The 27,736-nt window shown below is 47.9% G+C and overlaps 1 protein-coding gene across 1 annotated transcript in view; it reads right to left on the bottom strand.

Annotated features, from left to right (window-relative positions):
* Positions 1–27,736, bottom strand: part of ADAMTSL4 (ADAMTS like 4) — a 334,744-nt gene that overhangs the window by 229,680 nt on the left and 77,328 nt on the right. The window contains 3 exon segments of the mRNA XM_078668902.1: positions 5–73; positions 75–176; positions 13,556–14,362. Coding sequence (XP_078525028.1) covers positions 5–73; positions 75–176; positions 13,556–14,362 — 978 coding nt within the window.

Genomic DNA, 27,736 nt, shown 5'->3' with positions numbered 1-27,736 from the left:
CGGCAGAGAATGTTGGGCTGGTGTTCGGTGCTTTCCTCTTCTGCTTTCTGGACAGAGGGTTCACCTGCTGTCCCCCGGAGACGTGGTGCCTCTCCAACCTGCCTATGTAGTGATAAAGCAAATGGCAATTTTCCGTAGCCATACTTTCCAGGCTTAATGATGCTTTGAGCCAAGACCTGAAAAGAAGAGAGAGACAAAGTTTGCGTTGTAGGTTTAAATGGTACAGCATTGGATTTCAAAATGGCACCTGAATGCCATGCTTCGTGACATTCAGAAGAAGAACGAGGTTTACATTTTAAAGCTATGTTATTATGGAGTTAGTGTTCACATAATCCACAATGAAAAAAGCCAGTGAGTAATTAAGTGAAGATGCACAGACACAGAGAGCAAAACCAGAATCCTCTGAATGCCACACCTCGTTAAATGAAAAGAGAGAGTGCTTCCAAGCACAGAGCTGCTGGTAAGGAAGTGAAAATGGCACACACCACGGAGAGATTTTGATTGACGCTTCATTGAACACATGACTTGATTGGGTCATGGATTGAGTAAAGGGGTATGTCTGTCCTCCCAGAAAGCATAATTAGATTGGCAGTTTCTGACGAAAGACATCACACATTGTGTCATATATATAGCACCAAAATAAAACCCAACTATAGTGGCTGAAGCCAGTAATAATATTGGAACTTTCTATCATCATTCTGAGCCTCACCTCTGACCAGGCCATGTCCAACCTTTGACCAAAGCAATGCATCTCCCAGGATGTTCCACACACAACTTAGCAAAGTTAGACCCATGAAATCTGCTCTAGGCCAATTTGGGGGAGCCATCCCCTCTTCGACTTACCATCATGCCACTCAGGAAATAACCCCATCCCACCAAGACACAGTCGCATCCCATGCACAATCCAGCAAGTTAACTCGTAAACAAGATGTGCTCCAACCTTGACAGTATGTTCCCCTGCACAACCCAGAGACAGCAAACCGTAGGCCCAGAGACAACCCACCCTCGATCCAGATGTACCATCCTCAACCATGACCCGTCCCATCCTCTACCTAGACATGTCCACTGCATCCCAGGGATGTCACATCTGCGTTCCAGGGGAAACAACCTTTACAACGCAACTTTTACAACACACTACCATTACAATGAAACTTTTACAACACAACATCCCTTACAACGCATGCCATTACAATGCAACCATTACATCGCATGACACTACAATGCATACCACTACAACGCATGTCATTACAACGCATAACATTACAACGCATAACATTACAACGCATAATACCCTTACACTATCCAACACTTACCCTACTGTTGAACCCCCTGGAGTTCGAATAGTAAATTGTACCCCTACACTATCCAACACTTACCCTACTGTTGCACCCCCCAGGAGTTAGAATAGGATATTTTACCCCTACACTATCCAATACTTACCATACATGCAATGTAATGTTATGCGCTGTAGTGGTATGCGTTGTAAAGGTAGTATGCGTTGTAATGGAATGCGTTGTAAAGGTAGTTTTTAAAAATTCGTTGTAATGGCATGCCTTGTAATGGAATGCGTTGTAATGGATGTTGCGTTGTAAAAAATGCGTTGTAAAGGTATGCGTTGTAAAAGTATGCGTTGTAACATCATACATCTGCGTTCCAGCAGTGTCCTACTTGCAACGCAGCCATGTCCAATCTTCAATGCAGGTAACTGCAAACTATGACCCAATGACTTCCACCATAAAACCATACAACAACCAACATCCAAAGTGAGACATATCACCCTTCACCCAGCAATGCTCACAAAGCATGCCCCAACCCTCAACAAGCAATATCCCAATGATAATGCCAACAATGCAATGCCACTCCCCCCTAGATGTTCCTCGACATTGCCCCAACTGTGTAAAGGCGACATCCCAGCAATCAGCATGTGACAGCGTGGTATTAACTAGGCAATACATAAGCAATAACCATCAATGCCCAACCCGCAGCCAAGCAATGCCTCACCACTTACTCAATATATGGACTTGAAATCACATGTCTTCTGCTTAAAATCCAGAAATACTACATCTACAACCTTGATAACATCCCACCCATGTGTCATCAAACCCACATTCTTGAGAACTAAGCCACCCAACACCCCAACATCAACTTCTTGGCATCCATTTTAAAACATGCAGCCTGGTCATCTCCAATGCATGACGCAATGGCAGCCAATGCCTTCAGCATCACACCTTTAACACAATGACATCCCAACCTAGAAACTCTGAGATTGTGCAGGTGATGAGCAAGGCAGTGTACAGGGAGGGCTTTGGCACCAATGCCAAGCGCGAGCAGAGCATCGGTGAGCGCGCACTTAGGACCCGGCCCCCCGGCCCCCGCCCCTTACCTTTCTAGATAGGGGCGGCCGGTCTGCCCCAATGGGCGACCGGCCGCTTAGCTCTTCCGGGGCAGGTGGACGCATTTCCGGTGCGACAGTGGGCGGAGCTTGGTGACCTATTTAGGTCCTAGGGGCAGGGACCCCGGCCTCTCCTTCCTCTGTTGCACCGGATCGGTGGCGGCCTCCCAGAAGCGTCTCCCTCCTACATCCCCTTTGTATAGTTGTAAACTTTCCCTCGTGCATAGTTTTAAACTTTCCCTCGTTCGGAGTTGGGAGGCCGGAGGTCCAGCACAGCAAGCGCGTGGTGGAAGACGACGAGGAGGAGAAGCGCGTCGGGTTGCAGCCGTCCATCTCGCCAGGTAAGGAGTCGGGTGTGCCGGGGGGCCTGTGTGCGGCCGCGGATTGCGTGGGTGGTGTCCGGGGCGGACGATGATAGTGAGTCTGCTCTGGCGGTCCGCGGCTGCCGACAGGGCTCCTGGGTCTGCAGGCTCCTTCTTGGTCGACGTGGGCGGGCTGAGGAGAGTGGGGAATGCTCGGTGTTCAGGGTGGAACAGGGGCTAAATAATGTTCAGGATACAGCTGTCTCGGAGAGACCCCGATACCGTCCATCTGCCTTCCGCTGTGGACTTCTTTCTGACTCAGCGTGTCATGGGGGTTATGTTATTCACATGCGAGTAATTCCCGTTAAGGGCACAAGTTAGAATGGCATCAGGTTGGCGTAAAGAGGCACTATATGAAAGGATCATGGGGTACTGCGGTGGCCGTTTCCTGGTAGTGGCCGTCTTGGTAAAAAGGCCCGAGGGTTCAACCTCCAAGCTCCCAGTAACAGCCAAGATGCGTCTGGCCCCGGGGTCACTGTTTTAATTTCTTTTCCTTGCACAAGTGGGTAGTAGAGGGGTATTAGAGGGCGAGTCATGTGTCTTAGGATTGAGAATTAGGCCGGAGGTAAATATTTGGTGTGTACATGCGTAGCAGAGATTCTGTGGGGCCTACTCAGCCTTTCATCTTCGGCCGTCCAAAAAAGGCGCCTATAGTGGGTTAATTTATTTGCGCGAGTGTTTTCGGTGGTATTGCTGGCGTGGAGGGTGTTCACCATGAGGGGTTAGGCGAACAGCTCCTGGGAGGCCGGGGGATTTGTCGCGATGAGTTGGCGCGTTGGAGAGTGCTGCTGCGGCCTTGTGTTGGGTGTACCCTCCCTCTGAGGAGGCGACATGGACGAAATTAGCAGCAGACTATATGGGGGTAGCTAGAAGGGTGGCACGACACTCCTACATTCAGCAACTATTGGTTTGGTGAGTCCACGTGGGCCGCGATCGAAGTATTTGAAGGCTCAATCGAGAGCAAGTTTGAGGTGATGCAAGTTACAGGAAGATCGTACCGGTCGCTTTGGCAATAACCCCCCCCCCCCATGTATATACTCGGACGAGCCAGTGGGCCTGGAGTGTACATTCGCTGTTTCTTATGCTGAAAGCTGCAATTTTAGAACCTGTGTGTTTTCAATTATTGTGGTGTCTGGATTTATGAGCACAGGCAATGGGTCCGATCAATTGGGGACCATGTTTTAGGTAACGGGTGTCGATCACGTGAACTAGTGTATACGAGCCAGTGGGCCTGGAGTGTACATTCGCTGTTTCTTATGCTGAAAGTTGCAATTTTAGAACCTGCGTGTTTTCAATCATTGTGGTGTCTGGATTTATGAGCACAGGCAATGTGTCCGATCAATTGGGGACCATGTTTTAGGTAACGGGTGTGGATCACGTGAACTAAGTGTATACCGCACTCCTGCCAGGTTCCGTCAGGTAGGCACGATTAGGGAGGTAGAAGGAGAAATCATAGTTTTAAAGTATGGGTAAACAGGTGCGCATGTTGCAGATGGCGGAATTTCGGTGATTCAGGGGGCCATGCTGCTGGTACGCCATCTTTTAATTGCCCGGGAGGAGTTTAGTTCCTCGCCTGTTAAATAATTCCCCGTAACTCGAGGGGAGGGACTTGTTTCACTCGCCAATTTGGCATGGCCGCGGGATAACTCACGGTTGGTGGGGCAGACGGCCTCGGCGCGCCTGGCCAACATGGCGGGCACGGATAACAATCCAGCGTCCGAGTTAGGAGAAATGGACGATTTTAAAGAGTCCTATTGAGCAGAAAGCGGTTTAATACCAAATTTCGTGAGGACAATAACAACTCGGAGGCACGTGGTGTCATGAAGAGTTAAAGGTACAGGCACTGGAAGTGGAAGTAGAGCGCAGGATAGGCTTGGGATGCAATGATAAAAAATGCAATTATAAAAATGCCATAAGAATAGTGAAGTCTGTCTCTAGGCCCGGCCCACGAGAGCGATGTGCCTGGCTGGTGCCCAGGAGGAGGCGGGTCCACCTGTGCAGTGTGAGGCTGTCCTACTCTCCTCTTTACGAGTAAATGGAAGGAATTCACATGTCCTTCGCAAAGGTCAACTTTGATTTGTCCGGGTACCTAATAACTGAAATATGACCCTGAAGAAGTTTTAAGTGAATAAAATAAACACCTTGGGTCCGCGGAAAACCACCATCACACTTTCCTCTGCTCTGCACCTATGTTCGGGGATAGTTTCAGCCGAGAGGTCCAGGGTTGAATGGGCACACAGTCATTACTCTAACAGCGTGGTGCAGGCAATGTAGGCAATGTGTGTACGTGCGTTAAAATTTTTGTGCGCATGAGTGTGACCGTTGCTCCTCATTTTGTGTTTAAATCCCAAAAAAGTTATGGCTGCATGGTTTTATACCCCGTTGGTTGGGGATTTCATTGTCACTTCCCAGACACTGACCCTGGGTTGCCCACGTGTGAAACGCGCTTCATAGGTTTCAGGAAGCCCATCATTACACATTCTTAGCTCACGCATTTACTACAGTTTTTGTAAACAATCTGTACCTTGAAGACACTCCTGTTAACAGGCAAGGAGTGACGAATTATCTCTTTGGTAATTGTGGTTTTGACAATTTTAATGAAACTGGACTGGAGTACAGTGATCTTGGTGTCTGTATATATAAAAATGTCGGTAATCGGATCTGGACATAATTAAGGGCAATGGTCTGGTTCACATCTTGCGCCCGATGGCCGGGTTCTGTTGGTAAGTGCAGATGGTGTACAGACTCACGATAAGACCGGAGAGGAACATAATGGGAACAGATTCTCGTGAGCAGGCAAGTCCATATTGGTCGTTATTGGGTATGGATTAGGAAACAAAGGGTTCATGAGGGGCAGAACGTTCAAGAGTTGAGGTTCAGATAGCCACAAGGGACTCCGCAACGACTGTGGGCAGGGTTAATTCTTATCCTAGCGCAAAATGCCCGAGGCAGGCTTTCACTGCTACCGCTCTGTTGGACCTAGATAGGGCAGGTGTGCCCCCCCCCCCTTACCATCGAGTAAAGAGGTTTATTGCTAGGGCGTGAGAAAAAGGAGGATAGCGCCATTTGGGTACCGTACATAGTAGTCTCAGTTGCTTATAATTACTACCTGTGAAGGAGGCCAGAGTTGGGTAGATAAGAAGCGGCGGGTAGTTCACTTATACCCCATACTGGTCCGTCAGGTTGGGTTAGCATAGACTAGGTTTGGTAGACAGACGGCCTCCTGGCGCCCCCCCCCCCCCTTCAAATACATGGGGCTATCCGGGCCAGCGAGCGCACAGGGTCACTTGAATTTCCTGGTTCTTAGCATCCCCGGAGCAGGACATCCCTAGCCCCCCAAGATCATGGGAACTGGACAATACCTGTCCCCCTTTCACCCTTGCTCACTTAGTTTGTTTTAGGAATACACGGAATAAAACGGGCTGAGCGTTTCCATATGAATGCATAAGAACATTTTCCTCAGGCGCTCAGCTGGAGTCTGGAGTGGAACAGGCAAGGGGTTGTTTAGTGGTGTGTTGGCTGTTGGTAGCAGTACCAGTGCAAGCTGTTGGGATTAGCATTAGCGGGACTGGGACTGAGCGTGTTGGGATACTCGGCCCTCCCGGACAGGATAGGTAGGGCAACGTTCACGGCAGAGGCAGGCTTACCAGACAGCACTGCGAATAGGTGGGGCGCTGGTCGTCCAGCGGTGGCACGAGGCCCATTTGGCCAGAATGGTTGTGTCGGAATGCAGATGTTTTGCCAATGACCATACTTGACTTTTCTATTTCTCTCCTGCTCAATAGTGTGCCCGCGAAGGTGGTGTGGGCACGGGGCACTCGTCCATGCGTCAAGCTGCGAAGCGACTATGGCAGTGGCGGGTGGCATGGCCGGTAGGCCTGAAGGGAACAGGGTTTCGGTGTGGGGTTGTGTCAGAAATGCCGATGATTTGCCAATGACCATACTTGACTTTTCTATTTCTCTCCTGTTCAATAGTGTGCCCGCGAAGGTGGTGTGGGCACGGGGCACTCGTCCATGCGTCAAGCTGCGAGGCGACTATGGCAGTGGCGAGTGGCATGGCCAGTAGGCCTGAAGGGAACAGGGTTTCTGTGTGTCGAGGCGGGCGGCCCCAGGAAGGAGCCGAGAGCCTGGAATGTCTCGGTGAGGCGGCTCAAAAAGGAATGGTCCAAGTCATGCTCAGTGTGGGGCCGCTTGGGTAGCACTCTACTCGAAGGGGCTACGGTAAGGTGAGGTATCACAAGTTGAGAGGTGACCAAGGTGGGCTCGGTAAAGGGCCGCTGGTTTCACTTCTTGCACCAAATGGATTCACTTGAAGGGGCTCCGGTAAGGTGAGGTATCACAAGTTTGGAGGTGACCAAGGTGTGCTCAGTAAAGGGCCGCTGGTTTCACTTCCCGCACCGAATGGATTCACTTGAAGGAGCTCCGGTAAGGGGAGGTATCACAAGGTTGGAGGTGACCAAGGTGTGCTCAGTGAAGGGCCGCTGGTTTCACTTTCGGCACCGAATGGATTTTCCGGTGAGGGCTGGGCCCCAGGATTAGGGTCTTTCTTTCAGAGAGCAGGTGGGGAAGGTGACGGACTTGTGAGCCCGGGTCACCTTTGTGGCGGTAGAAAGACCTTGGAACAGTACAATTGACCGACGGAATGGACGGGAGTCCGCCTTGCGTACTCCCTAGGCCAGCACTGAGGGGGGAGACGGTAAGCTCTCCGCTGTGAAATAGGGCCCCGGCTGGGGAGGCTAGGGCGACAGGTTACGAGCCTCCTGGGTTCCTGGTCAGCCTGGTGGTCAGAGGGTGGGCCCCTGGAGAAGGCGGACAAGGATCAGTGGTTGGGAGCCCACTCCTCATGGGGCGCAGGTGGGTTCCACCTCGCGCGGATGCACGGCATGGAAGAGGGGAGCCAGAAGCCCCCTTAGTGCTGGAGGATTAGAATCTTAATCTGGCGGAAGAAGATCAAGAAGTCAAGAATCAAATTATGTTGATAACTGTAGATAATGAATTTTGAAATGCCTTGTCATGTTTATGAAATGGAAAATATTAAACATGGCCGTTTTACACCCACACAAATCTCTGTTGATGATTCTCTTGTGGGTTATCAGGTTTAGGGGGGGGAGCGGGGAGCATGCTGGGGGATCCGGGTCCTATGCCAAGCGCGAGCAGAGCATCGGTGAGCGCGCACTTAGGACCCGGCCCCCCGGCCCCCGCCCCTTACCTTTCTAGATAGGGGCGGCCGGTCTGCCCCAATGGGCGACCGGCCGCTTAGCTCTTCCGGGGCAGGTGGACGCATTTCCGGTGCGACAGTGGGCGGAGCTTGGTGACCTATTTAGGTCCTAGGGGCAGGGACCCCGGCCTCTCCTTCCTCTGTTGCACCGGATCGGTGGCGGCCTCCCAGAAGCGTCTCCCTCCTACATCCCCTTTGTATAGTTGTAAACTCCCACCCACCCGTCCCTTTAGCTCAGGGGATTGGAAGGGCGTGTTGCGGTAGAAAGACCTTGGAACAGTACAATTGACCGACGGAATGGACGGGAGTCCGCCTTGCGTACTCCCTAGGCCAGCACTGAGGGGGGAGACGGTAAGCTCTCCGCTGTGAAATAGGGCCCCGGCTGGGGAGGCTAGGGCGACAGGTTACGAGCCTCCTGGGTTCCTGGTCAGCCTGGTGGTCAGAGGGTGGGCCCCTGGAGAAGGCGGACAAGGATCAGTGGTTGGGAGCCCACTCCTCATGGGGCGCAGGTGGGTTCCACCTCGCGCGGATGCACGGCATGGAAGAGGGGAGCCAGAAGCCCCCTTAGTGCTGGAGGATTAGAATCTTAATCTGGCGGAAGAAGATCAAGAAGTCAAGAATCAAATTATGTTGATAACTGTAGATAATGAATTTTGAAATGCCTTGTCATGTTTATGAAATGGAAAATATTAAACATGGCCGTTTTACACCCACACAAATCTCTGTTGATGATTCTCTTGTGGGTTATCAGGTTTAGGGGGGGGAGCGGGGAGCATGCTGGGGGATCCGGGTCCTATGAACATATCTAATCTTCCAGGCAAGTTTTTATTAAATACACAGACTTAAAGAAACTTTTCATTGACTTGAAGCAGGTTTTTGACTCATGTCATCAAAGACCTGAAGAAGGGCTTGATAAATCCTTGATATTCTGAATTTTTGGGCTAGGGACACAACTGCATGCAACCCAAACATGACCCTGCATAGTTGCACCAGTGACCTGGTGACATATTCAAACTTAAGGGGAACTCCAATTCCATTTGGTGGAAGAGGAAATTTGCAAGGTTCAGACTGTTTTGATGGAAACTCGGCTATATGGTCACAAACCCACCGAGTAGTCCAGCTTTCCACCACAGCCCTAGGAGTATTATGAGAGCAGGATGATATTTCGATACTCGACTGGAGAATTTTCGTCTGCATCACTGAAACGCTGTAAACACTATAGTACAGTCTCGCGAGACAGACGGGTCACCTTTATTGTTTACATAGGCCAGATGTCATGGTATTCGCTTTTATGGCCAAGCAATAAAAAAACAGAAATACATTTGAGGTTTTATCACAGTCCCAAATGGTCCAACCTCCTGTTTCTTTAAATTGGTGTATACATCATTAACCATTCTATTTTACTTGCTGGTAAATAAAGACTTATTCTGGATGGAATTGACATTCAGTTTACTGAGTATCATGTACCTAGTGGAGTCATGTTCTGCCAGAGTCTATCCCACCCACCGCCTAGAGTCAAACTTAATTACTCAACTAAGTTGTCTCCAAAGAGTAAAGTGTCGAAAGTGAGTAACGGACTTTGCAACGTAAGTGCATCAGTGCTGGTGATTCTGATTCACTATTGGTAAATGACAATACCTTCCAAGGATACTGTCAAGCAACCAGTATTTAACTTGTAAAAATAAAATAAAGTGAAATAAAAAAATAACTGCATGGGTCTAAAGTTTCTTTAGCCTCTCACTACACATGATACTAAATACTGGGAATGGCGAATACCATGGCATGATTACCTTGATTCTACCTCATAGTCTTGTCTCTTTATCTTACAGTTTATTTTTCATCTTCTCTTTCTCCATTTGTTACTGATTTCAAATCCTCTTTCAACCCTTCTTTCTTCCTGGTTCAAAATCTGAGACCGGTAGTAGGCAAGGGTATGTCAGTGTTGATCACCAGCAACTACTGGCACAAATTAAGCAATGCCATTAACCTCAAACAAGAGCAGAAGCCCACAAAAGACCTCCTCTCTGGTACCCCTGGACCTCTCGCAGAGAATCTATGGCACGGTTTGTTCATAGCTCTGCGGCTATGAATCATGCTGGGCTCCGGTCACTAGTCTCACTGCACCGCAAAGCGCCTTATTTATAGATGGCATTCTTTGATTGTTTCAGCCCCAGTACATCCCCTCCCACCACTTTCCAAAGATAGTAGCTAGTTCAAAGTGCAGATTTGCAGCATTAGTTTTTGTTGTGTTGCGAATCCAGTCCGACATTCCAAAACATCCAGTAATCAGCTATTCTTATGTCTCCTGACGTCATGAATTTTTCCTTTGCACAAGGTCGCGAGTGACTTCAAATGAACGACTGGTACCCTGGGAATAACCAACTGTGCTTTAAAAAAAGAGTGGTATGCCTTCAGTACCTGGAGCATGATTCCTCGGCTGCTACCATCGAACACCATGATCCCTCAGGGTTAGAATATATATATATATATATATATATAGAGAGAGAGATACATATATATATATATATATATATATATATACATATACACACACACACATTACCTACTGGCGATAGCCAGTAGGTATATATAGTTAGGATTGTTTTCCATAGGGAAATCGCAACATTCTATTGGGAATAACTTTGGCGCCGGTTGAGGAATCTTCCTGAAATGTTCCTTAACTTTGCCTCGCGGCGCTCCGATCCTTCCCTGAAAGTTTGGGGGGGGATTTGTCAAGCGGGGGCCGAGATAAAAGGGGGGTCCCAAAACGTGTTTTCCCCATGTTAATTTCCATAGGGCGGTTGGACTCACTTTTAGCCCGAACGGCTGAATGGTTTTCCACCAAACTTGGCAAAATTGTAGGGACTGGTAGCCCGACGTGCCTTTGCTATGTCTCAAGATATGTGCTCCAGTGGTTTTTACGAAAATTTACTTTGAAAAAATATATATTGGGCTACATTGGGCTATATATATGTTAGAGCCCAAATGTAGCCCAATGTAGCCCAATGTAGCCCAAAGATGGCCACCAGAGACAAAAAAAACAAATGTAGCCCAAATATCAGCCAGATGTAGCCCAACTATAGCCCAATGACAGAATGTCCCAGAGTGTTCTAAAGAACAACTAGAGCGCTAACAGTCTTACTTATGACAAAAGTATGGCACACCTGAAGTCATCTTGATTGGAATAAAGTGTTAACACTTAAAACATTTAATTTGCAAAGGAACAACATGAGGGGGTTCATTTTGCCATATAAATTATGATTAGTGCTGAAGAAAGAAAAATTAGGGCACATTTTGAGTGACTTCTCAAATCCTCTTATATTTCATTAAAAAAATTCTGATATGCAGTCTCCCAAGATGGCCACCAGAGACAAAAGAGCCTGTGCTTAAAAACTCTGTTAGCAAAGCAGGCATTTGAGATTTAAAAAACGTTTTAATATATAAAAACGTTATCCGCTAATAGAATTAGCATTTAAAAAACCTTGCGAATTCAATGAAAAAAACATAGGTTTCAGGCCTTATATAGTTAGGAATTAGCATTTAAAAAACCTTGCGAATTCACTGAAAAAACCATAGGTTTCAGGCCTTATATAGTTAGGAATTAGCATTTAAAAAACCTTTGAAATTCACTGAAAAAACCATAGGTTTCAGGCCTTATATAGTTAGGAATTAGCATTTAAAAAAACCTTGCAAATTCACTGAAAAAAACCATAGGTTTCAGGCCTTATATAGTTAGGAATTAGCATTTAAAAAACCTTTGAAATTCACTGAAAAAACCATAGGTTTCAGGCCTTATATAGTTAGGAATTAGCATTTAAAAAACCTTGCAAATTCACTGAAAAAACCATAGGTGTCAGGCCTTATATAGTTAGGAATTAGCATTTAAAAAACCTTTGAAATTCACTGAAAAAACCATAGGTTTCAGGAGTTATATAGTTAGGAATTAGCTTTTAAAAAACCTTTGAAATTCACTCAAAAAACTGTAAGTTTTAGTGGTGTTATAGTTAGCTGGACATTTTACTCATACAAAACCTCTAGCAGGTCAAAGATTCTGGTAAACACTGGTGATCTCAAGTACAAGAGATGCTGAACCAAAGAAGAGTCAACTTTGAGTACCTTGAGTGCCAAGTCTTGAGAAACACAGCACAGAGCATCAAGTACAAAAAGAGTTGAGCAGCACAAAAGAGGAACCACATGCCTCAAATGGCCAAATGCTGAATCTTGTAAAACCGGAACTAGCAGAAGTTAATTCCGGGTACCTGGTGTGCTGACGCTCGGGACTAAACCTTGGGAGTCATGAACACCAAACCGTGGTAGCTCCTTGGCTTGTGTACTACTATGAGTTCTGAGCCTTATGTACCAAATCTCAGTTACCAGGTACATGAAGCTCTGATGAAAAAAAGCCCAACTTTCAGGTAGCGGAAACGCTAAACCGTACAGGATTCACCAAAGTGCTAGCGCCAGAAATAACAAGGCTTGGGCCCTGGGGTTGCACAGCTTTCCGGAACATGCAGCGCCTAGCCTACAAGCACCCAGTCTTGCGTAACAGGAATGACAAATTTCATCCAATCATTTGGAGTAAATACCCTTTGTTTTACTACAGCAAAGACACATTAACAATCAGTTGTATGTTGTAGTGGTACGCAAGTATACTAATGAAGAGACGAACACTGGTGAAACGAATGCACGGCTGGTCAATGATCCTCACACCATACAAGAGAGAACAGAGCCCCTTGTGTAAGGAGACCACCATTCTGGAAGCACACTTCTTACTTTGAGTGTAAGAGTACTTGTTTGTATAAGTAACTTTGGTGATTGTAGGACAAGTCATCAAGATGAATATCCTTGAGAGTAATCAGATTTTAGAAATGTGGGTCTCATAATAAAGTTATGTTGGACCCCTAGTAGAAGTGACATGTTTCTTTACCCTGCCAGCAGAGATATAGTTGATGCTTCCAGAGACAATGTGAACCTGCCCTGTGCCACGACAGTGTGACAGTACCAGCTGATGCTCTCTGAAGAAGGGTTTGACCAGAGTGCGTCTATGTGTATGTGTGTGTGCGTAAGTGCGCATATACACATATATACAAATACAGATGCACAGAGTGTAATATGCTGTTTAGTACCATTGTTGAGCGTGGGAAGAGCGTATGACTCATGAGAGGCAAAGCCTCCATTGAGTTATGATGCCCCTCCTTCAATAATGGTAATGAGTAGCATTTTATACTTTGTGTATCTGCATATATGGTTTATGCCATGCCATTTTCATTTGTATTTTTGTTTTAACAAAATGTATTTATTGAAACTCAGGATGCAAAGTGTTAACATTGTGTAGTAAGGTAAAACCTTATTGAAGAGCCTTATGACTGAGTAATTGGGCTACATTTATTGCCACTGCCATCCAGTTAATTGCTTTTACATTTTGTATGCCACAAATAGGAAAAAACTGTGACTTGTTGGTATTGTTGAAGGTAACTGGTTTCTCATACTGGTTCATCACAGCCTAAGATTAGAACCCACAAGGAAAACACATTCTTGAAATCTTGGATGAAATTTAGTCTGACATCCATGTTTGCACATCACAAGGTCCTACCTGTGAGAGTGACGGGGCACCTTAGTCGGGGCTGCTGGAACCGCATGCCTGTGGGGATTGGCTGGATTCTCAAAGGTACCAGTACCGATTTCCCTCAATTCCCCATGCTCCGGCCTGAACAGTGGCACAGAGTCCTTGGTGGGAGTCCGATGCAGAGACAGACGCATGGTGCTGGACGCGTTCCTCCTCGCGGAGGTCGAAGGGGACTCTCGATGGGTTGCCCTGCGTGAGTAAGAAGTTCCTTGACTGGGTGGCCCCTCTTGTCTGTAAGTATCTCTGGTGGAATGCTGTCCCCATTCGGTCCTGTGCTCCGTCTCGCGGAGGGCGGAAGTCCTCTGGTTGACCTGTTCCTCGGGTTTAAGTAATGGTTGCCCGTGGTCAGTCCTTCCAAATGTCTGGTGGCGTGAATGCCGGGGGTAAGAATCAAACCTGTCCAGTGGAGGTGGCCTGTAGGCCTCAGGGTGTCGGTGAAGCGGTACGGAAGGGAGCAACGGTGGCACCTCTGCATGCCCATTGGTGTGAAGAGGGTAAGATGGCCGCCGAGCCGCGTAGGGGAACTGGCCCGGATTCTGTTCATGAAATGGCGGATTGGTGCGCACGCTTTGAGGATGAGGTTCCACACCAGCTCCCCAGCTGGTGTCCGCCGTGGATGCTAGACAGGCCCTGCTCCGCTCCATGATTCCAAGGCCGCAGGTCTGGGAGCATGGCGACCAAGGGCCCCAGATGCTCCATACCCCTGGGACCTTACTCCCGCCTCCTTCGACCTCCAAGGCCTGACGAGATTTCCTCCGAGTGGGCTGAAAAATAAAATAAAATAGCATTAGAAGTCTTTACATGTCCATCGGATTGTCAATGCACGTGCTACACCTTACTAAGAGGTGCTCAAACACATAGTGGGTAGGGTCTCTGCCGGATACTAGGCAGTGGCCTACAGTGAAATAATGGACGGTAATGAAATACAATGAAATACCTTCAGACTAGGATTTCTGAAAGGCTAGAGGGGCTGAGAAAGCCAATGGAACAAGAACATTTGCTACAATGAATTCTTAAATTGATAATAAGGAGTGGCATTGTTCTGGGTAGCATTCCATTCCATCATTTTATTGCACACTATGACATTACCGGCATGACTTTGGGCTGACTCTGCTACTGCCTACCAGTCCTTCAAAGACAGACAGGCAGTGCTTCATTCATACAGGCGATTTTATTTTAGGACTGGAAGTTCTTTTAATATCAGACGTTGACCCAGGGCAAAATAGATAGAAAGAACGAGGAGGAAAACAAGGAAGAGAAAGATAAGATAAAAATGGCAAAGAGATAAACTAGTAATGAAAAAGAAGCTAGAGGAGTGAGATAAAAGGACAGGAAATGAAGGGTGGAAGAAAAATAAGAGGCTTGTGGCACCCAGGGCTCGCGCACGGTGCCTGGCTTTGAAGCTGCCCCTCAACAGATGTTCATGACACATGTTGCAGGGACCCGGAGTGGGGCTGGGGACTGTGTGGTCCAGAAAGACCAAGAAAGAAAAGTTGGGGAGGGGTTGGATTATCCTCAGGTTATGTTATTATGTTCCCTTTCACCTTGTACCGAGCTGCTCAGCCAGTGTGAGTGTTCTGTGTAGAATGTTAGTGTGATTGACATGAGTGGAAGGCTTGGGTGCCTGGCGTGTGAGTGTTGTCAGTTAGAAGATGGGCTGAGCAGCTAGGAGGCTGCTCCTGGTGGGGCTTGCTGTAAGGCTTAGTAACTAATCTTGTTATGGTCTTATTAAGCTACATGAAACTCAGCTTGGCTAACTTGTACTATGTCTACTCAACATGTGGTACCAGCCCACTACAGGGGTGCAGGGGCATAACACAGGCCCCCGCAGCCCACGCGGTGCAGGGGGGCCCCTAGCTCCAAGGGGCCCCCTCGGCACTGAACTCTGGCCGGGAGAGCTCCCGATTGAGCCCGGAGGGGGCCCACTAAGTACCGTGCAGGGAGGCCCCCTCACTTTTCGTTACGCCAGTGCAGGGGTGTTTGCGGGGACTCGTGCAATAGTCCCACAGCTCTCTCCACCTCGGGGGCTTCAACCAAAGGAATATGGAGCACTTTAAAATAAGCAGGACGTGACGTCCCGCCTTTGGAACCTGTGGCGTTTGCCACTACCCTTTAAGGATATTGTACCCCGCTGACAAAAGGCATTTTTGTAACCGTGGGCAGAGAACTCCGCTCCGCCCGTGGAGTGTGAGGAGTTTGCCTACTCCACGTTCCGTGGAGAACGCAGAGTAGGCAAAACTCTGCACACTCCTCAGCGGAGCGGAGTTCGCTCGCCACCCGCCTCCACCACCCTTTTAATATATAACTTAACAGTAACTTAAAGGAATTGGAAAATACTTACCTTTAACCACGGCGTCCCCGGGCTGCCCTCCTCCTTTTCTTTGCCATTAGAAATACTGCTTAAGAAAACTGCGCATGTGCGCATGCCCGCGCATTTGCATTTCTTACAAGAAGGAGCATACGAGGGAGGGAGGGAGGGAGGGAGCGAGGGAGCAAAACGTGTTGGCAATTTCAAAAGCACATGAGGGAGAGAGAAACTCTGACCATGGGAGCAGGTGTAGTTTGGCAGGGGAGAAACACTAGAGTAGGAGAGTTGTGCACTTGATTGAGAGAGCAACAAAGAATGAAGGAGAGAAGCAAACCAGGGAGAGAGCTGGAAAACACATGCAAACTGATAGAATATTGAACTAAAAAGAAAAAAGGAATTCCTGAATAGTAAACAGTGGAAGGATACAAACCAGCCAGTTAAAATATGGTAAAGAGGCTATATAGGCAAACACAAGAAGAGGAAAGCAAGCCAAGGAAATCCAGTAAATAAGAAGAAGCCAAATGATTGCAACGACAGTAAAGTAAAGCCAGCCTGTAGTAACCAATGGGTGAGCTACAAGCCCACGGTAAGTTCCAGGCAAGCCAGAAATAGGTTTATTCGCAACCAGACAGCTTGCGCTTTCTGCTAGGCAAGACATAAACAAGCGTCAAACAGAAAAGAGAGCAAACGTGTTTCTGGTTTCTCTTTGGAGAGTGACTGGAAGAAAAGAAGGCCTGTTTGGATCTGGCTAGTGTCACACACAAGTAGTATCAGGCCTTTACCCAAATCATAAATCACACAATGGGCAGAACAGTTTGTGTTAATCTTTCCCCCTTCCAACACTTGGAGATCCAGGAAGCCACTTACACCCTTGTAGGGAGTTTAACCCTTTCATTGCCTTTGGCCATACGGACACGCCTAAATATACTGGACTTAGTTAACTCAGGGCTGTTAGAAGCACTTCTAAAACAACAAGCATTGGAAATGCAATAGGTCTCGCATTAGGAAAGTTTGAGCGATTGGTATTGTAAATGACACTTTTTTATTTATGTGTTGGTTTTGAAAATAGCAAATTTAATAGCTTTGTCAGTTAGAATGTCAATAGTTTTAACTTTCGCAAATGTGACACCTATAGCATTTGTAATGCAATGTGTGTTGTATTTACGTGACTTACATGTATTGATATTACAAATAACAATGGCTTTTAATTTTGTAAATAATTAATACTTAAATAAAAAAAAATGTAATTTATAATGGCAATAGCTTAAACGTTTGTAAATACATTTTGTGAAGATTATGTTCAGTGTATTTTATTGTGACGAAAATCCAAGAACATTGCATTTGCACCTACACACACACACAGAGCCACACACACACACATATAGATGTGGTGGTGGTGGATCTGGGGGATATGGTGGTGGTGGATGTGGTGGTGATGGTGGATGTGGTGGTGGTGGTGATGGTGGTGAATGTGGGGGTGGATGTGGTGGTGGTGGATGTGGTGGTGGATGTGGTGGTGGTGGATGTGGTGAAAGTGGTGGTGGATGTGGTGGTGGATGTGGTGGTGGTAGTGATGGTGGTAGTGATGGTGGTGGGTGTGGTGGATGAGGTGGTGGATGAGGTGGTGGATGTGGTGGTGGTGGTGGATGTGGTGGTGGTGGATGCGGTGGTGGTGGTGCATGCGGTAGTGGTGGAAGTGGTGGTGGATGTGTTGGATGTGGTGGTAATGGGTGTGGTGGATGTGGTGGTGGATGTGGTGGTAATGGGTGTGGTGGATGTGGTGGTGGATGTGGTGTTGGTGCATGTGGTGGATGTGGTGGTGGTGGTGGATGTGGATGTGGTGGTGGATGTGGTATTGGATGTGGTGGTGGTGGATGCAGTGGATGCGGTGGCGGTGGTGGATGCGGTGGTGGTGGTGGATGCGGTGGTGGTGGAAGTGGTGGTGGATGTGTTGGATGTGGTGCTGGATGTGGTGGATGTGGTGGTGGATGCGGTGGATGTGGTGGTGGTGGATGCGGTTGTGGTGGTGGATGTGGTGGTGGATGTTGCGGTGGATGTGGCGGTGGATGTGGTGGTGGATGTGTAGGTGATGGTGGATGTGGTGGTGGATGCGGTGGATGTGGTGGTGGATGTGGTGGTGCATGCGGTGGATGTGGTGGTGGTGAATGCGATGGATGTGGTGATGGTGGATGCGGTGGTGGTGGATGGGGTGGTGGTGGTGGTGGATGGGGTGGTGGATGTAGTGGTGGTGGGTGTGGTGGATGTGGTGGTGGGTGCGGTGGTGGTGGCGGTGGATGTGGCGGTGGTTGTGGCGGTGGTTGTGGCGGTGGATGTGGCGGTGGATATGGCGGTGGATGTGGCGGTGGATGTGGTGGCGGATGTGGTGGCGGATGTGGTGGCGGATGTGGTGGCGGATGTGGTGGCGGATGTGGTGGTGGATGTGGTGGTGGATGTGGTGGTGGATGTGGAGGTGGAGGTGGAGGTGGTGGTGGATGTGGTGGTGGATGTGGTGGTGGTGGATGTGGTGGTGGTGGATGTGGTGGTGGTGGATGTGGTGGTGGTGGATGTGGTGAAAGTGGTGGTGGATGTGGTGGTGGATGTGGTGGTGGTAGTGATGGTGGTAGTGATGGTGGTGGGTGTGGTGGATGAGGTGGTGGATGTGGTGGTGGTGGTGGATGTGGTGGTGGTGGATGCGGTGGTGGTGGTGCATGCGGTAGTGGTGGAAGTGGTGGTGGATGTGTTGGATGTGGTGGTGGATGTGGTGGTAATGGGTGTGGTGGATGTGGTGGTGGATGTGGTGGTAATGGGTGTGGTGGATGTGGTGGTGGATGTGGTGGTGGTGCATGTGGTGGATGTGGTGGTGGTGGTGGATGTGGATGTGGTGGTGGATGTGGTGGTGGATGTGGTGGTGGTGGATGCAGTGGATGCGGTGGCGGTGGTGGATGCGGTGGTGGTGGTGGATGCGGTGGTGGTGGAAGTGGTGGTGGATGTGTTGGATGTGGTGCTGGATGTGGTGGATGTGGTAGTGGATGTGGTGGTGGTGGATGCGGTTGTGGTGGTGGATGTGGTGGTGGATGTTGTGGTGGATGTGGCGGTGGATGTGGCGGTGGATGTGGCGGTGGATGTCATGGTGGATGTGTAGGTGATGGTGGATGTGGTGGTGGATGTGGTGGTGGATGCGGTGGATGTGGTGGTGGATGTGGTGGTGCATGCGGTGGATGTGGTGGTGGTGAATGCGATGGATGTGGTGATGGTGGATGCGGTGGTGGTGGTGGATGGGGTGGTGGTGGTGGTGGTGGTGGATGGGGTGGTGGATGTAGTGGTGGTGGGTGTGGTGGATGTGGTGGTGGGTGCGGTGGTGGTGGCGGTGGATGTGGCGGTGGTTGTGGCGGTGGTTGTGGCGGTGGATGTGGCGGTGGATATGGCGGTGGATGTGGTGGTGGATGTGGTGGTGGATGTGGTGGTGGATGTGGTGGCGGATGTGGTGGTGGATGTGGTGGTGGATGTGGTGGTGGATGTGGAGGTGGAGGTGGAGGTGGTGGTGGATGTGGTGGTGGATGTGGTGGTGGTGGATGTGGTGGTGGTGGATGTGGTGGTGGTGGATGTGGTGGATCATTGAGGTCTATTTTGCATCAATGTATAAAAGTTTCTAAATAACTACACAATAATGTGAAAAGGTGGCGCATAATTTGTTTCATTCACAATGTACCATATAATTTGCTTTTCAAAGCCACATAATAGCGCTGTCGGATAATTCGGCCCGGAGTTGCAGCATTTTGTCAGTCTCCTCCCCACCCTGCGGGTCATCAATGACATCGTTCAGTACCGGGATCTGGACGAAAACAACTGACAGTGATTGAGGGGAGACGGGGGGCGGCATGTGGCCAATTTGTTCAAAAGAGAAGAAAGGGTAAGCTAGAGCAGTGCAGGGTGCGCAGAGCATACGTGCTGGAGAGAGACTCAGTGCTCAAGGTGCTGGTCGGGGTGAGGGGGGCTGGAGATGTGGTGACAGAGGGGAAAGGGTGGGGGAAGGAGCACGAGCTAGTGCTGGAGAGAGTGGCAGGAGGGGGAATAGAGGTGTTGGAGATGTGGAAGAGAGAAAAAACAGCAAGCTACTCCTGGATGACGGGCGTGGGAGGGGGGCGGTGCTGGAGGATGGGGGGAGGTAATCGAAGAACAGGGCGAGAGAAAAAAAATCAAAGTAAGTGCAAAAAAATTGAGAGGAGAAAATACCATTACCGGAGAAAGGAAAGGCTACAGTCTGAACCCGTGCTCAAGGGGGGTGGGGAGGGGGTCAGTGGTGAAGGGGAAAGGGAGATTGAAGTCGGTGCCGGGGAGGGTGAGAGATAGGTGGGAGCAAGATCGACGGCGGAGTCGGGTTCAACGTTACAGCTGGTTGTGGGCAGAGAATGGAGAGTGCGTCCGGGGAGGGGGATCGGTAGCGAGGGCTGAGGAGCAAGAGGGTGAGAACCAGCGGTGAGGGGCAGAGTGATCCAGTGCTGGCAGATGAAACAAGACGAAGGGCATTGCTGTGGGGAGGGGGGGGAGTAGAAATGAGACGGGGGCGGAGCGGGGAGTGCGGCATGAGGGTGTGAAGCAGCAGGGGCCTTTGAAGTGAAGCTAAGCTTCACTTCAAAGGTGTGGGAGGAGTGCTGCTGGTGATTGACTGGCGATTTGATGATGTGCACGCGCATTTTAGGTCAATGCGCTTGCGCATTGACCTAAAAGCGCACGGGCACAGCATCAAATCGCCAGTCAATCGCCAGTCTAGGTAAAGCTTATTTAAGCCCCTATATATCTCGCTCCCGCTCAATGCGCATGCGCATTGAGATAGGTCGCTCGACCTAAAAAGAAGAGGTTACTGAGACAATACTCAATCAGTGACAAAGGCATTGATTCCACATCACCATGACTTTGGTCGAAGAAAAAACCTAGATGCTTGTGAAAAGTTACCAAGATCCCAGGAGTGCAGCGAAACCTTCCAAATGCCATATATGTGCAATGTAAATATTAACAACATTACATTATCTGCCCGATAAGGTCTGCGAGGGAGGAGAAGCTCATGGCATGTTTAAAAAAGTTTTGGCATAGCCAAAAGGCCTGGCCTTTGTATGTGTGTATGTGTGTATTTTTTTAAAAATATTTTTCTTTGCAGGCATATGCATTAGAAACACAAAAACGTTTACAAGTGTATATATATATATCAGCAGGGATCAGGTGCATTTCCTTGACATGACAGTCACACCAGGAGCAACACATCTAGAAACAAGGTTGTATCGTAAGGAGACGGCTGGAAACACGATTCTCCACGCCAGCAGCCATCACCCTGCTCACCTTATACGCAGCATTCCGTATGGTGAAATGTTGCGTATACGTCGTTTGAGCAGTACAGAAGCCCAGTGTAACCTGGCTCAGCAGGCCAGTAGGTCCAGATTCCTGGCTAGGGGGTATCAGGCTGCAATAGTGGATAAAGCCATAATCAAAGCTAATGCCATTCCACGTAATCATGCCCTCGAGCCTAAGGTCCACAAAAAGTCCATCAACACTAATGATCAACCAGTCAGATTGATTTGGGCCTTCAATAGGCAACATGCAGCGCTGGGGAAAATAGTTTCCAAGCATTGGAATCTAGTGAAATGTGACCCAGTGATAGGGGATAGAATACCCAATACCCCATCCATCACATACAGGCGAGCATATTCCATGCAGAATGCCCTAGTAATATCTAGCCCAGAAGTCCTGACCGGTAAAATTTGGTTAGGGAAAAGTAAGGGCTTTAGGAGGTGTTCATCCTGCAAGGCTTGTCAGCATGGATTGAATAAAACCGAATATGCTACCCCATTCACCTCTGTGGCACGTAAAATAAAACAACAACTCACGTGTAAGAGTGAATATGTGGTGTATGTGCTGGAGTGTCCGTGTGCCCTGCGTTATGTTGGCAGTACCAAATTGCAGGTGCACAAGAGGATACTCCAGCACATTAGGGCCATCAATACCAGTGATCCAGCATATCCGGTGGCCCGTCACTTTAAGGAACACCATAACAATGACAGTTCCCTGTTGCGCTATTATGCTATTGACTGTGTTGGCCCTCTTAGGAGAGGAGGAGATAGGGATGGGGCCCTGAGAAAGTTAGAAACCAGGTACATAGTGGAAATGGACTGCCGAGCTCCGGGGGGATTGAATTCCACTGAAGATTTTTACACGTGTTTATGACAATATTATACTGTCGTGCACTGTCTTTTGCTCCCCCTGTTGAGCAGTCTGATGCTTCCGAATGGATAATTTAGGTGTATCTGTCTGTCTTGTCATTGAGATTTCTGTTCTTAACAGTATACAGTTTAGAGGTTTGGATGGTTCTTAAGTGGAGTGTAGCCTAGGCTTAGGTTGCACATTGATGTATTAAGAGCTTTCTTCACTTTCAAATGAACTATCCAGCGAGCTCTACAGAGAAAGAGTTGAAGAAAACAATGTCACAGAGTCACAAAAAAACGTGAAAATTATCACATAAAAATAAGTGCACATGTTAGTCTTCTTATCTCTCACTAGTCACATAAATACATCTGGTTTTAGGTATGGTCCATCCAGGCAATTCTTGAGCACAGGGGATGGTCACAGGGCGGAGGCTGCGATGGTTTCCCCTCCTCTTTTTGGGGGGGGGGGGGGGGGGTCAACATCTCCTCTGCCCGTGAACTTTCCAGCTCAGTATTTACATATATGTAAACATAATTTGTGTATTAACAATGGGATGCTGCGATCTTGGTATTAGGGCCAAAACATTTATTATTCTTGTTTACTATAGATCTCATCCCGTATCAATGATGTTGTGTTTATCTGTATATTTATTTGCAATATACTGTACAGTCATGGTTTTAACATATATATTTATATATTTATGATACATTTTATGAATTTATTTATATATTTTGTATATATTAGCTCATAAATTGGGTGTTATACATGACTTTTGTACATGATGTATATTGTATATAGTGTATTTATTGAGATTGATCCTCATGACGCACATTGCACTTTGCACAACAATATCGGTTTTGACATTTGGATTTACCCAGTGATCTTTTGTTTGTTTACACATTGATGTAATTGCATTTGCACTTTAATGTTATAGTATGGACAGTTATAACATGGCGCTAATTCAGGGACTATCCCGTGATGTCTGTAACTTACAGTCTGTTGTCCGTGTCTATGATAAGTGCAACACGTGACCAAAAACCTACCAATCGGATTGTATTCCCACTTAGCACTAGCACTTTAAAAATTGCCTTTTTCCCAGCGTGCGTCATGTGATCAAGGCCTCTGTGTAGGCCGAAACGTCATGCTGTGTGCCGCTTCCTCGAGGGTACAATAAAGAAACATTGCTCACTGCACCTGAGGTCTCCTCTCTTCTTCCTGCGCAGCGGTCTCCAGCACTGGGCTCCGGGCGAGAGGCAGCAGGGATTGTTTCATATTGCCAGACCGGCAGTGTGCTTCGCCGGTATTTGGATGACCCCTCCCCTTGCTTGTGGCGGAACAACAGGAAGCCGAGACCTCTGCTGACCCGGAAGTCGTTTGTCTCTCCCGTTAGGGAGTAATTGTTCCAGCCCCCGGTTACTGCCAACGCTGTGCTGCTTGTTAACCCGACGTGGAGCCTGCCAAGCGTTCTGCTTTGGTTGAGATTCTTCGGCTGGGACCAGCGAAGCAGCACGGAGAAGAAAACACCGGTAAAGGGAGAGTGTGCGCGACTGTACGGCGGCTTGCATTTGCAGCGTTCGCCCAAACAGCTGTGAGAGCGCATCACGCGCAATACTGACTGAGAGGAAGCGGCATGTCGGCAGACGCACTAAAAGCGAGGGAACAGGCAGCGCTAAATGCGTTTGATGACTCCCCGGCTGGGGGGTCAGCTGAACCATCCGCCTCTAATGCACCAGCAGATGAAGTTGTGAGCGTTCGTGATCATTTTAAAAAACTGGAAAAGTTGATGAAAAGGGAACTCTCCAAATGGTGGGAGCACCGTTCACTGAGTCGCTATTTGGAAGTAAATAGGATACCGCGTGGTTTGCGGGTCATGTTGGCCCCAAGTTATGAGGATCCAGATCCGGAAATGCTCCGTGAATGGGCCGACTGCAATTTAGAATCGTCACGCAAACTAGTCCAAATACTGGTCCGCTATGCGGAGAGTGACCGGTTGAAAACACAGGCAAAGATTGAGGAGCTTAATCTGGTCATCGAAGCAGCCAGTGTGGACTGTCCAAATGAGTGTATCAAACTTAGAGGCGATATGATGGCGAGGATACAGAAGGAAGAAGAATCCATCAGCAAAAGGAAAGCCTGGAAATTCCAACGCGATAAGGCAGATTATGCGGAAGGTCGCATTTTTACCTTTGCGAAAAAGTATGACGCCATCAAAGCCTCACGAGGCCAAAAACTTGCAGGCACCGCGGATCGCCCTAACCAATCACAGGGAACAGCACAGCAGGATGACTCCTCGGAGTCCAACTTGAGTTCAAATATGAATAGCGACTCAGACTCCAATTCTGCACAATCAGGAAGGCAATTGGGGTTTACAAAGCTCACGCCAGCAGAGGAATTGGACTGTGTGAGGAAAGACTGGCGAGGGACCCTACGCCCGAGAACGCAGTCGCGCTCAGGAACAAAAAAATCAACGCAAAACGCTACCAACGTCGCAAGGCCAGATCCAGAGCAAGAGCCAAATCAGCAGAAGAGGAAGAAAAAGAGTGCAAAGAGATGGAACAGGAAGTGAACCTATTATCTGGAGCTAAGGACGTTGCCCCCTCCATCATCAACTTGACGGACATGGTCCTGTCCGATTCTGAGCTCAATATCCTATCTAAAGGTCTCACATTTTGTCCTCCATGCGATCTGAATTATGCGGACACAAGAATTGATCTTTACAAATTTGTCCGCAAAATCAAGCTACAGAAACACTTTGCTGGAGGAAAAACCCGCAGCAGTGCTACGCGGGTTGAAGCTGGAGACGAGGGATTACAAGCCCGTGACTTGCCTGGCTTGGAAGCCCTAGAGTCTCTCAGATCGGAGCAGTCATCATCACAAACTACATCTGGAGGTGAGCCCAGCAGGGTGGGGGGACTAACGTCTTTTAAACCGCGCTCAACGTTCACACCTGTGATGATGTATGATAATTTGGACATTTTTCACGATGTAGTTGTCAAAGACATCAAGTCATTACATTCCAAGGTGCTCAATTCTAAACGGAAAAAATTTACACAAAATGATCAATACATGCGTCTCATCCAAAAAATTCAGGCCAATGAAAATGTCATCGTCAGACAGGCTGACAAGGGAGGGAACATAGTTTTGTGGCCACGAAAACTATATCTAGAAGAAGCCCTCTCCCAACTGAATGATCTGAACTGCTATAGACATAGTGACATTTCATTGGTCAAAAAAGCTCAGGAAGACTTCCACTCTTTGCTCATGGGGTGGAGGTCCTTTGGCCTACTGAGCATGGATGAGCTGAAATATCTAAAGAATAACCATCCAGTCATGCCAGTCCTATACCTCATTCCCAAGATCCACAAGAATCCTAGTAAACCCCCGGGAAGACCGATAATTGCAGCGTGCGGGGGTTTATTAGAGAAAACAACAGTGTATGTGGACTCTTTCTTGCAGGAATTTGTTCAGGAGTTACCATCATATGTGCAAGATTCCAATGATTTTGTAAGAAAGATACAGGATATAGAGTGGGGTATGGATCTGTGGCTCATTACATTAGATGTCACGTCTTTATATACCAGTATTAATCACCAAGACGGACTGCGAGCCATAGAATTCTACCTAGGATTGCGACCTATAATCATGGCTGATCATAACCGCATGTTACTTTCAATGATCTCATTTTGTTTACACCACAATTTTTTTATGTTTAACAATAGATATTACCAGCAGGTCAGGGGTGTGGCCATGGGGGCCTGTTTCTCTCCCAGTTATGCCTGTCTACACATGGGCTACTGGGAGAGGCAGGTCCTCCATGGCACGCACGCAGACATTTCCAGACAATCTATTGTTAGGTGGTATCGCTATATAGACGATGTGTTCCTAGTCTGGAAGGGCACTCGCCAGGAGGCTGAGCACTTTGTTGACCGCATCAATAAGAATGACTACAATCTGCACTTTACCTCTACCATCAGCAGGGATCAGGTGCATTTCCTTGACATGACAGTCACACCAGGAGCAACACATCTAGAAACAAGGTTGTATCGTAAGGAGACGGCTGGAAACACGATTCTCCACGCCAGCAGCCATCACCCTGCTCACCTTATACGCAGCATTCCGTATGGTGAAATGTTGCGTATACGTCGTTTGAGCAGTACAGAAGCCCAGTGTAACCTGGCTCAGCAGGCCAGTAGGTCCAGATTCCTGGCTAGGGGGTATCAGGCTGCAATAGTGGATAAAGCCATAATCAAAGCTAATGCCATTCCACGTAATCATGCCCTCGAGCCTAAGGTCCACAAAAAGTCCATCAACACTAATGATCAACCAGTCAGATTGATTTGGGCCTTCAATAGGCAACATGCAGCGCTGGGGAAAATAGTTTCCAAGCATTGGAATCTAGTGAAATGTGACCCAGTGATAGGGGATAGAATACCCAATACCCCATCCATCACATACAGGCGAGCATATTCCATGCAGAATGCCCTAGTAAAATCTAGCCCAGAAGTCCTGACCGGTAAAATTTGGTTAGGGAAAAGTAAGGGCTTTAGGAGGTGTTCATCCTGCAAGGCTTGTCAGCATGGATTGAATAAAACCGAATATGCTACCCCATTCACCTCTGTGGCACGTAAAATAAAACAACAACTCACGTGTAAGAGTGAATATGTGGTGTATGTGCTGGAGTGTCCGTGTGCCCTGCGTTATGTTGGCAGTACCAAATTGCAGGTGCACAAGAGGATACTCCAGCACATTAGGGCCATCAATACCAGTGATCCAGCATATCCGGTGGCCCGTCACTTTAAGGAACACCATAACAATGACAGTTCCCTGTTGCGCTATTATGCTATTGACTGTGTTGGCCCTCTTAGGAGAGGAGGAGATAGGGATGGGGCCCTGAGAAAGTTAGAAACCAGGTACATAGTGGAAATGGACTGCCGAGCTCCGGGGGGATTGAATTCCACTGAAGATTTTTACACGTGTTTATGACAATATTATACTGTCGTGCACTGTCTTTTGCTCCCCCTGTTGAGCAGTCTGATGCTTCCGAATGGATAATTTAGGTGTATCTGTCTGTCTTGTCATTGAGATTTCTGTTCTTAACAGTATACAGTTTAGAGGTTTGGATGGTTCTTAAGTGGAGTGTAGCCTAGGCTTAGGTTGCACATTGATGTATTAAGAGCTTTCTTCACTTTCAAATGAACTATCCAGCGAGCTCTACAGAGAAAGAGTTGAAGAAAACAATGTCACAGAGTCACAAAAAAACTTGAAAATTATCACATAAAAATAAGTGCACATGTTAGTCTTCTTATCTCTCACTAGTCACATAAATACATCTGGTTTTAGGTATGGTCCATCCAGGCAATTCTTGAGCACAGGGGATGGTCACAGGGCGGAGGCTGCGATGGTTTCCCCTCCTCTTTTTGGGGGGGGGGGGGTCAACATCTCCTCTGCCCGTGAACTTTCCAGCTCAGTATTTACATATATGTAAACATAATTTGTGTATTAACAATGGGATGCTGCGATCTTGGTATTAGGGCCAAAACATTTATTATTCTTGTTTACTATAGATCTCATCCCGTATCAATGATGCTGTGTTTATCTGTATATTTATTTGCAATATACTGTACAGTCATGGTTT

Source organism: Lissotriton helveticus, chromosome 12 (genome assembly GCF_964261635.1).
Source record: "Lissotriton helveticus chromosome 12, aLisHel1.1, whole genome shotgun sequence".
NCBI classification, from domain to species: Eukaryota; Metazoa; Chordata; class Amphibia; order Caudata; family Salamandridae; genus Lissotriton; species Lissotriton helveticus.
Note: the sequence above shows the minus strand (reverse complement) of the source record. Positions and strands in the feature narration are given on the sequence as shown.